We start from the raw sequence: 11,734 nt of genomic DNA on the forward strand, positions 1-11,734 counted from the left end.
TAAAAATTATTTTATAGTTTTTAGTTTGACGTGCTTTAAAAGCGTGTTTTTTAGTTTTTTAAAACTATTTTTATTTGTTTATACCCGACTGTACTAGAATTACATAGTTTGATAATAGCGGGAGGGAGGGAGAGGAATCCTCCCCGATTTCGTATACCACCTTGCTACTGATAAAGATGAGCTCAGCTTATTGCAGGCATGATGCAGGCCTTCCATCGGTTCATCGATGGCCAGCTACATGACGAAGTCTACATCTGGTGATACATTGGGATTCGGACAAAGACATCAGATCAGTACTCTAGTGGATCTGTCCCTCGAATATGATTTTGTATGCACCTAGGGTAGGGTACTTTTGGTAAGTATGAACTTTTCCCTCTATAATCTCACTAGTCAGATGCTACTGGTTTTGAAACCTTTTAGTTGAAAAGCAGAGTAGGTGGGGGGAGGGGAGGTGTACTCACCCTTACTACTTGTATAGAGCAGCGCAGCCTGGAAGCAAGCGTGTTGCAGGTCTCCCAGCGACTCGTCGATGGCCAGCTGCATGCCAAAACCTGCATCTGGTGACACGTTGGGTAACGAGAGCAGGTCGGTGGAACGCACGAAGAAGTTGCCGTGGAACGTATGGATTGATATGCCCCTGTAATTACAAAATTTTATAGAATAGTAGAAAAAAACGTTAAGACCACCAATAGTTTAAATGTATTCTTATGTTATGTTCATTTCAGTGTTCGGTGGTCGTGGCAGTATCATATTTAAAGCAATAATTATAAAATAAAATATAAGAGTATAACACACAAAATCATTGAGAGTAATAAATATATTTCACAAATCAAACAATCATCTACATTAATATTACACAGAAAGATTTGTATTATTCTATGACGCAACATATAAACTCATAAATTGCTCAAATAGTCAATCTTAAAAAAATCTTTACTTTTAGAAAACTACATCTTTACCTGGCAACATAGATCATTTTTATTATTACGGATCAGCCTAGCCAGTATATAAACCCACCCACGCTCATATATTTGGCTTATTTTTTTTTTGGCCTATTAAAAGCTCGCCATACCTAGTGCAGCGCACGCGCATGACCGCCTCGAAGCCGATCTTGCGGGTGAGGTAGCGCGCGAGCAGCGCGGCCAGCTTGGCCGCCTGCCACGCGCGCGCGCCCAGGAACACCGGCATGTGGTACACCGTGCCCGCGCTGAACTTGCTCATGCCGCCTGAGCGCGACCATACAAAAACCTTATTATATCTGTCCAATTATTTTTTTTATGGCATCATCGGGAATGGAGCTAGTGGGTCGCCTGATAGTAAGCGATACCACCGCATGAACATTTGGAGAGGCGTAAAGTCCATTGTAGACGTTACGCCTATGCAAATGGATTGCCTGCTATAAATTGAAAAGGAATTAAGAAAGGATTGACGAGAGAAATAAAGGAAAAAGACTGGTTAGGATAAGAAAGAGGATATGGGTCTCCCGCTCCCCCATTCACCGAAGGAAATACAGCAGCATGCAACTATTTCATGCCGGTCTCCTTTGGGGGTGTGGTACTTCCCCGGTGCGGGCTGGCTCAATTCGTACTGAATCTATACTAATATTATAAAGCTGAAGAGTGTTTGTTTGATTGAGCCTCCTAATTCAAAAACTAAATTGAGTTTAGTTCAACTTCATTGAATGCTATCCATTGAATTGAATAGTATTAAAATGAGTTTAAATCATAAGTATTCGGAAAAAGTAATCCAGGAAACTCGCCCAATTAAAAAAAAACGTTATCGTTTAATATGCTAGCCTCTACATTTCGTATACAATATATCGGCTTATAAAGCACACATAGTATATCAGCCCCCCTCACATCCCAGCACTCACTCAACGTGGCCAGGTCGCAGTACTGCGAGCTGAGCAGGAACAGGTCGACGGCCACCTGCGCGCCGCTGCAGTCGAGCGCGAGCCGCTTGTAGAAGTCGGTGGCTGGACTCAGATGCTGCACGTCCTTGGAGGAACGCGCGTTCGGGTCCTCTCTGTGGGGAAAATTGGAGTTATGGACGTGAAAGATAATAAAACAAATTGTTTTTTTTCTCGTGTCATAGCGGGCAACTGAGCTGGCGATTCACCTGATGGTAAGCGATCACCACCGCCCATGAATATTTGAAGAGATATTAGTGCCTTTGCGAATGCGCTGCCCGCTTTAAAGCAGAGTGAGATAAGGAAAGTATTGACGATTGGAAAGTACGAATGGACCTGGGAAGGATGAGGAAAAGGAATCGGGCCTCCGGCTACCCCCAGCCCCCTTCGACGTAAGAAACATAGTAGCATGCTAGAAGCATGCTACTAAATGGACGGTTTATCGGAATTCTACGTCGTTTATCTACAATTTCGTTTCAAACTTTGGAAAAAAATTAACATAGACATTGGAATTACACACACACAAGAAAAGTGTATGTTCGATAGATATTTCTTTCAAAAAGATAATAATTACCGTGATTGGAGAGCTCCTGGTCCAATGTTTGGTAAACATGTCTGGAATACTGTTATTCTGCCACCTGTGGGAGCCTAAAAAGAAATAAAAAATATGTCTAAGAATTTGCGAAAGATACATAGAAAATATACATTTTCTAAATGTCGGTATTTAGTTAAATTCATTCATTCGACAAGGGTGCCACGTTTATTAACATTGATTAATTTTATCAACAATGATATCATTCCTCTGGAAATTATCTTTGAACACGCAGGCAAAGCCGTGGGTTGTACTAACTTTCTGCTAAATACCCTAACGATCAATTCCTACTAAATTAAGCGGCACAAAACAGCCTTACGAGCGCTATATAGTAGGAAATGTACGTGTAGGAGGTACACTTCTTTACTCAAACATTTATGAACTTTTCGACCATGTTCACAAGATTCAAAATGCTCTGAAGTTGTTAGCTGAAACATGTATGTACACTCGTTTGCTCAAACTACTATAAACTTTACGACCACGCGCATAAAGTACAAAATGCTCTGCCGTATTCAGCTGAAACATATATGTACACTCCTATACTCAAACAACTATAAACTTTATATTCATGTACACAAGAGACAAGATACTCTGAATTTGTTAGCTGAAACATTTATGTGCACTTCTTCGCTCAAACGACTATGAACTTTACGACCATGTACACAAGAGACAAAAAGCTCTGTAGTTGTTTCCTAAAACATGTATGTACACATCTTCGCTGAAACGACTATGAACTTTACGATCATGCGAATAAGATACAAAATTGTCTGTAGTTGTTAGCTGACATATTGTAATCACCATGAGCTTGTAGGCGGCCTGCAGCGCGGCGCCGAGCGCGGAGGCGGGCGCGCCGGGCGCGGCGAACCGGTCCGGCAGCAGCGCGAGCAGCTCGCGCACCATCTCGCGGTGCTCGCCGAGGTTCACCAGCAGCGACTCCGGCGACGGCAGGAACACCTCTGTCGCGCGCGGGCGCGGTTGTGTTATGTGTATATCATTGACGAACAATAGACAAAAAAACTTATATATCTATAAAACGTGAAGAAATAAAAGGTTTTTATATTTTTACTACTTTAAAACGGAAAAGAAGTATTAAAAGATTATATCTGTAAAAGTATTTTCTTTCCTTTGGTCGATAAAGTCATTAAGATTTAAAATACAAGACGCGAAATTGATCTAAATTTAATTTTTGTATTATGTTAAAAATTTGGAAAATGGTTCTGTCACATAATGAGGGGGTTCGTAAATTTTTACAACCTGTGACATGTGTGTGTGTGATTGGAGAACAAAAGAACCCAATGGATGGATGGGTGGCCCCTAAGTTTGAAATACATACCATCAATGTCCAACACTGTCATCTCCTTCGGCTTGGTGAGGTCGTCGCTCATAAGATAGTAGTGTATGTGCGCGTCGTAGCAAATGAAACCGATTTGCGTACGCGCATCCCCCGGCAATTGTTCCAAGTTCGATTTTAGAACGTCGCAGACGATCTGAAATAAAAAACACATCTATAAGATATTTATCTATAAGAAAAACATCTGTTTTTTCTCATAATTATTAGTTTCATATAATAATTTTTTATTATTTCTTATCTAGACATATTGAGCAACAAACAAAATACGAAACAAGCCAGAAATTACACATTTAATATAAGACAGAGCTATTTTTACGAAGCAAATAAAAAAGAGCGACATATCTGATTTATTGTGACACAATGTAGTACTAAGTAAGTACGTTACACAATGATAAAAGAAAGAAAGAAAATACGTTTATTTATCATGATGATGTTAGTAGAGACGACGCTGACGAGACGGTGGTGTGATGGTCTTGAATGTCGAATCACAGGTACCCCACCTTGCACTTAACCTATACACTTACTCATGACACTTACACGTAAATACCCCGACTCTCTCGCGATCTGCGACACGTCGAACAGGATCAGACATACGCAGCGTCCGCAGCTTATACTCACTGGGCGCTATGAACTCAATGGTGGTATGTAAGGTACCCCTACCCCACTTTCCACGTATACCAGTACACTTACACCAATACACTCACAGCAAAACAAGACAATCAAATAGCCCGACTCTCTCGACTCCCCTCTCCGACAGTGTTACCAACTCTCAGAAATATTTAACCCTAACTCTAAGTCAAAACCCCCTAAAACTGCGTCAATTATTTGAAAATCCCCCTAAAAATAATATTCAATCAAAAAAATATAATAAGTAATATTCAGTAACATTTGTTAATGCTTTTTATTTATAAATTAACTAATACATTAAAAATTATGTCAGTTTTCTCTGAAGAGTCAGAATTTTTAAAATTATACATGTTAACATTGAATAAACTTAACATTTTAGAAGATGGAGTGAATGTTGTGCAAGATCCACCATTACGAATTAATGTGAAAAATAAATTTAATTGATTATTGCATTGGATAGTTCTATTATATTCAGAATATTATATATTCAGAAAAACCCTAAAAATACCCCTAAACATATAAAACCCCTAAAAAAATCCCATTCCACTAATTTCCCCCTAAATTTGGGGGGAAAACCCCTAAGTTGGGAACACTGCTCTCCGACACGTCGAACAGGATCAGATACACGGCCAGCTGTGGCGGCCGCAGCATGTACTCACTGGGCGCTATGAGCTCAATGGTGGAATGTAAGGTACCCCTACCCCACTTTCCACGTTTATCAGTACACTTATACTAATACACTTACACCAATACACTTACACGTAAATAGCCCGACTCTCTCGCGATCTGCGACACGTCGAACAGGAACAGATACACGGCCGGCTGCGGCGGCCGCAGCATGTACTCGCTGGGCGCTATGAACTCGATGGTCGCGGATTTGATTTCCGGCCGGCGGGTCGGGTCGCCGTACGACTTGCTCACCGGGTCGTACTGGAACTCTTCGGGCACTGGAATTGTGGAGCGCATATAAGAATTTTTGCTAAATAATTAGAATGTGGAAACAATTTTTAGGAATGAATTTTTTTTTAATGATAGCAGACTGTTGGCACAAGAAGTCGCACACATTTTTTATTATTCAGATGGGTTTATAAATATGTAGTTAAAAGCCGATTAAAAAATATATACGTATAACATAACTTATAATTAACAAGGGTGTTTGCCCTTTCATTGCAGAACTAATAAATGTATGTAATTTAATAAAAAACAAGGAATTATGACAGAACCAACAAATTTTATTTTTTCATATCTTACTAATCTTACTAATATTATAAATGCGAAAGTTTGTAAGGTGTGTGTGTGTGTGTGTGTTTGTGCTCTTTCACGCAAAAACTACTGAACCGATTGCAATGAAATTTGGTACGTAGACAGCTGGACAACTGGAATAACATATAAGCAACTTTTTATCACGATATTCCTACGAGATACGGACTTACGCGGGTGAAGCCGCGGGGCGCAACTAGTACTTCATATACTCACAATCATTAACCCTATAGCACAGGTTACATTTCCACCGCTTCGCGTCCACAAAGTACACGAACGGGTTTATGTACGTGCGGCACGCACGACACCGCACTATTGTAGTACATTGGATCACAGGCAGGTGCTAGAACGATAAATGTGTGATTCATAATAAAATATATGTACCAAAAACAATAATATGGTCCATAGACAAATTAATAATATATTCAATAATATGTATACTTTTAAAAGTTTTCTCCGAAATTGCAGAGACGATAAAACACTTTTTAACAATGAATTTACCTTTTGTCAGAAATATATTTTTAATAACAACATTACTTAACGTTTATATAATGTTTTTCATGATCATCACATAACTGGTAATGCAATGCAAAAATTATGCTAATCTCCTTTCAAATTTATACAAATAGTTTTCATTACATCAGAAAGATGCAATTTTTTTACAAAATTTAACATTATAAACACAATATAAATGAGCTTAAAATTACATAAGTACATACTTTTTTGTTCAAAAATGTTAAACATTATGCTAGGTAATCGTTTTACACACGCCATTATAAGCATTCTCTACAGTTTAACTTTAGTCTACGTATTTATTGATACATACGATATCTACATGGAAAATATGGTGCTTATGTAGAAATCAATGGTTTGATTATACAGATTTTTACACTGCTTTATGAGTCTTCCGATGAGCCAATGTAAATAGTACACTTCAGAACAAGCACTCCAAAGTAAATTTCCAAAGAGCTTTTCAAGGGACAGCTAACAGAATTTATATCGGATCCGCGGTGGTGTATGGTTCACAAAATACGTGTGTTCATGCACCGGACATAGGTCCGTCGAATAATTGACCGTTATCCGTTGAAAAACGGACTCTTTTCAACAGTGCAAACAAATAAAAATATGGTTAGAGATAAAAATGATTATCCTAAAACACAAAATTTTTAAAGTGTAACTATAACCAATATTCGTATCAATAAACATCTTGAAACACAATAGATCGAGTTGATGTCAAAGGATACTCACATTCAAATCTTTGAAAGGATGTATTAAAATTCCTAAAGGTAATCTTGATTTCTGTAACAGCGAATTGCTTTCTGGTATCCGATTTATTGTACACCGGAATATTCTGTAAAATAAATGCATGACTTAAATAGTATTCATATTGTTTTCTCTTATCTCTTTCTATAAATCTCATTTTAATAAAATACTGTTACGTTAATATTCTGAGAGCAATAAGATGGCTATTTGCATATATTTGTCTTGTATTTTAGATAATTCTTTCTTTTTATGTAAATCGTATGAAATAAATTGTTATAATTAAAAAAATAATAATAAATTAAGTATGTTGCATTGAAATATATTCTTATTTACCCAAATAAAACTGAAATGAATTAATCACAACACACTACAAACTTTGGATAAAGCTTGTATTTAAATTATATCATATATCCAGGACCTTGGACAACATGGACACAAGTTTAATTTAAGGATAAAATAAATGGAAATACATAAACGGAAGGTAACGCAAGGCAATGTCTAGAAGGTTATCAATACCTTAACAAAGGTCAATTTGTTACGAAACCAAAGAAAAACAATTCATACAAACAAATTTGCAGAATTAAATCATTATTTACTTGATATAAAATTTTGTTTGCAACAAAATTTTCCTTAAATGTTACATTGGTTGTTCTAATTATGCTTATGCATACTCATTTAGATAACAAAAAGAAATGTATCCTACAACTACAAGTAGGTATAATAAGACTAATGTATGATAATTTTAAGCTTTATTTTTTTAGAAAAACAGTTTATTATGCTATTAACAAATTAAATATCTTGTCTAAATGCCATCAAGATCTGATCAGTAGATACACTATCTATAATTTTTAGCATAGAGTTTCAAATAACATATCAAAATTAGTTTTATTTTTTGTTTTATTTGAAATAACATGCAAAAACTAAAGAAAATTTTCTTTTATTTCAACATTACCATAATTTTGTTAATCGAAAATAATTTCATGGTCAGATAAACCAACTTGTGATACAAGTGTCAGGTTTTTATCATACAGTTAAGAGATAAAACATAAATTGTATTGTGTAATAGTAAATGGTAGACTGGCCAAAACATCTGTTTCAACAATTTACCTACTAATAGAATCGCATGAAAAATAAGAGTAGATTTTTAGTTATGAATTATTACAGTAATTGCATTATGTGAATGAATGATATTGGATTCAAAGCTTCCTAACAATATTAACTTTATTAAATTGTAAACATAGCATTTTTTACTCATTCATGGCCAGGCTGGCACAATAAATGAATTAGAAACATATAGACAATCGTTTGCTAAGTTAATCATAAAAAAATTATAAGAAATGTTTGTAAATAACATAAAGAACTGAAAAAAATCTCAATTTTATAAAACTTATCCCATAGTACTAGTAAAATCACTATATATTTACATATATAAGTTTAACCTCAATTTGGTAACTGCTTTAAAATAAACAGTTTTATTTCAAATAATTTCAATAAAATAAACCCCACCCATTATGAGATAACACACAAGTTAAAGCGTACAATACAATAAGTAATAAATAGGTATAAGCAAAACTATGTACACAAAGCACTGTCACTAAAAATAAATTATGACAGCTCATAACAAAACATTGAAGATTAAAAGCAAAATAATTGTAATATAAATTAACCTTTATTTATAATATTTAGTTTAATTGCTTGGTTAATATGATATAGGTTAATTATGTTTTATTTAATTGTTTTATTCATAGAGGCCTATTCCTGTATGAAAATAAACAGAAATACTTATATTCAAAAAATATTATATATAACTAGCGGTCCGCCCCGGCTTCGCCCGTGGTACATATATAGCCTAAATCGTTTCTCAATAAATGGGCTATCTAAATCTGAACAAATTTTTCAAAACAGACCAGCAGTTCCGGTGATTTGTGCATTCAAACAAATAAACTCTTAAGCTTTATAATATTAGTATAGATTAGATGTTATTTTCTTATTTAAATTTATGTCACTGTAAAATTAAAAACACAGTTACATTATAATGCGTCCTGTGAGATTCGTAATATGTAGACAAATTGGGATTGTGTAATATACTGCTTACAATTTAATGCTTTATTATTCAGTGGATTATAATCTACGGAATTATATAAATCTCTGGGATATTAAATTGTGACATGTGCATTTAATATAATAAGTTTGTTTTAGTTAGATTTATTCAAAAATGATTTGGGAAATGTAAAATCTCACGAAAACTAAACTGCTATATATTCTCATTATAGTTTGAGAAGAATAATACATTACTTTTAAAACTCATGTGCTTTTCAATAGCTATCAACCTTGCAACTTGGATGATAATCTGATAGTTTTTTCAATGTTTAGACATATTAAATAGCATTAAATACTCACTCAGGACTACAATTTGGAGCATCGGCAAACTGGGGCCCTAATCGAATTTCTGGTGGGTCCTCTGGGTATTCAGAAAGAATATGTTTACATTGCATCAGATCAACCATTTGATGACCCCATAACTGATCAAATCCCTGCTGAGTCACACTCAATTGTCCCATTTGCTGTGTCAAGCCAGGCATCCTGTTCTGTGACTGCATTTGAGGCCCTGGAGGTGGCATTCCCTGAGGTATACCTTGTGGTGGCATTCCCTGTGGTATACCTTGTGGTGGCATTCCCTGTGGTATACCTTGAGGTGCTATTCCCTGAGGTATACCTTGCGGTGGCATTCCTTGTGACATGCTTTGCTGTTGGAAATTACTTGGTGGCATTTGTGGATATCTATTTTGCATATTGCTCCTTGCACCTGGCGGGCCAGGCATTGCTTGTCCCATTGGTGGTAGTGGACCAGTTGGTAAACTCTGTGGCCCACTCATATTATTAACTGGTGGTGCTGTATATCCCATAGAAGGAGGTTGTGGCATGGGTTGGCTTGACGGAGGGCGTATTTGTTGTGCCATAGGCATCATCGGCAATGAAGATGGCCCACTCATTTGGTTTTTTGGTTGCTCGTGACCTGGCATTGTTGTCAATGGTGGACCAGGCATAGGCGGCCCATTAACTGTATTATTCCTAGGGGGCCCTAAGGGTGGGCCAACAATATTTGGACCAGTCATGGGTGCATTCATGGGTGGTATTAATGGGCTATTTCTGGGAGGCCCAGTCATAGAACTACTGAAAGGGGCATTAGCTTGACTTGTTAAAGGTGAGGCTGAGGCCATTGGGAGAGGAGGTCTTTGGTTGATTGGGTTCACTGGTGGTTGCATATTTGTAGGCGGAGGTCCAAACACACTGGATGGTGGATATTGATTAATTGAAGGCTTAGAGATGGGTGGTGGGCCATTCATTAGAGGTTGATATTGACTAGACGGTATGAGAGGTGGAGCATTGTCATTTATTTGACGTGGAGGCTGATTAGGAGGATATGATGAAGGATTAGAGTTATACATTGGGTGGGGATGGGCAGAACTTGATGGGATGTTCTGCATATTTTGTATTGGATTTTGATTAGTTAATGGTTTCATTGGGGGTCTTATGGGCGAAGACTGCAAGCTTGGCTGAGATGGAGGCATCATCATTGAATGATTAAAGGCTGGGGAGCTATTTGCACTCTGATTATAATGATTTGGTTGATTGTTAAACCCAGATTGGGGCACTGGGTTATTTGAGTTAGCATCCTGCTTCAATGATCCAGGCAATTGACCAGGAGGTATTTGATTAAATTGATAGGGTCCCAAATTTGTATTATGTGGTCCCGAATTACTATTGTAAGACGTCGGTATGTTAGACATGGCTTGTTGATCTGAAAATGATAAAAAACAGTTATGTATTTCTCAAAACGACAGTGCGCGCTATTAATGACACTGAATTTATTTGTATTTAGATAATGAATTCGATATCGACTAGGATGTTTAATTAACGCTAATTCACTAAAGATGACAGAAGTGTAAGTAATCGGACCAACTTACCACTGACGGGATGAGGTGAAAAAACACAAAAACTTGTTACACTTTTTCTGCTGCTATACCATTCTCACATATTACCATAGCACGTAAAAATAAAGCGATAAATCTGTAATACGAAGGAAATTTCGACCCTGACTTACGTGGCCGAGCGAATGAAAACGCCCTCTACCGGAGGTCGAGATTGATTTTAGGTTGTCATGTCAATTGCGTTTCGTTTCACAAAGGTATTGACCATAGATACACTATAAATTATAACATACTGGTAGAATTGAGTGGTAGATAACATAATACTGTACTATTAATAATATTTTTATTAACACGCTTTTATCAGCTTCCTCTGTAGATAAACATGCATGTTTGTTTGCTTGAATGCTTATAACCGACTCGTTCAATCTCGATTTTACAGACCATCTGTCCGGCCGTCTATAGCCAGACTATATTTCTTAACCATAATAGATAAACAGTTGAAATTTATATATTTTAATGCATTTGCATTTTGTTCTGTAGCCTAGTACGGAAACTTGTAGTGTCGTGAGCCCTACTCGCACTTGTTTTTTAGAATGCTCGGCGTAAGATCCATCATTCACATATACTCAGATGTGCAAAATAGCAACTTTTCCGGTGGCAAATAAACAAAATTACATTTTGCCACAACTTTTATATGTAAATGAAAATACTGCTTAATGCTCGTAAATTGCTTTTTCCTATTTGAAGTAAAATTTAAAGTAATGTTTGTAGCTCCAGCTCCAGAAGAGGGCTTACAATAT

General features: G+C 36.6%; 1 protein-coding gene across 1 annotated transcript in view; it reads right to left on the minus strand.

Annotated features, from left to right (window-relative positions):
* Window positions 1-11,143, minus strand: part of LOC119831046 (protein transport protein Sec24A) — a 16,614-nt gene extending 5,471 nt beyond the window's left edge. Inside the window, exons 1-11 of the mRNA XM_038354272.1 lie at window positions 10,971-11,143; window positions 9,403-10,804; window positions 6,988-7,090; window positions 5,956-6,082; window positions 5,239-5,426; window positions 3,835-3,988; window positions 3,300-3,457; window positions 2,484-2,557; window positions 1,874-2,025; window positions 1,073-1,226; window positions 462-637 (exon numbers count right to left, since the gene is read on the minus strand). Coding sequence (XP_038210200.1) covers window positions 462-637; window positions 1,073-1,226; window positions 1,874-2,025; window positions 2,484-2,557; window positions 3,300-3,457; window positions 3,835-3,988; window positions 5,239-5,426; window positions 5,956-6,082; window positions 6,988-7,090; window positions 9,403-10,793 — 2,677 coding nt within the window. The 5' untranslated portion in view covers window positions 10,794-10,804; window positions 10,971-11,143. The remainder of the gene's footprint in view (window positions 1-461; window positions 638-1,072; window positions 1,227-1,873; window positions 2,026-2,483; window positions 2,558-3,299; window positions 3,458-3,834; window positions 3,989-5,238; window positions 5,427-5,955; window positions 6,083-6,987; window positions 7,091-9,402; window positions 10,805-10,970) is intronic.
* Between the last annotated feature and the right edge of the window lie 591 nt (window positions 11,144-11,734).

The sequence above is a fragment of the Zerene cesonia genome, chromosome 13 (assembly GCF_012273895.1).
Source record: "Zerene cesonia ecotype Mississippi chromosome 13, Zerene_cesonia_1.1, whole genome shotgun sequence".
Lineage (NCBI taxonomy): Eukaryota > Metazoa > Arthropoda > Insecta > Lepidoptera > Pieridae > Zerene > Zerene cesonia.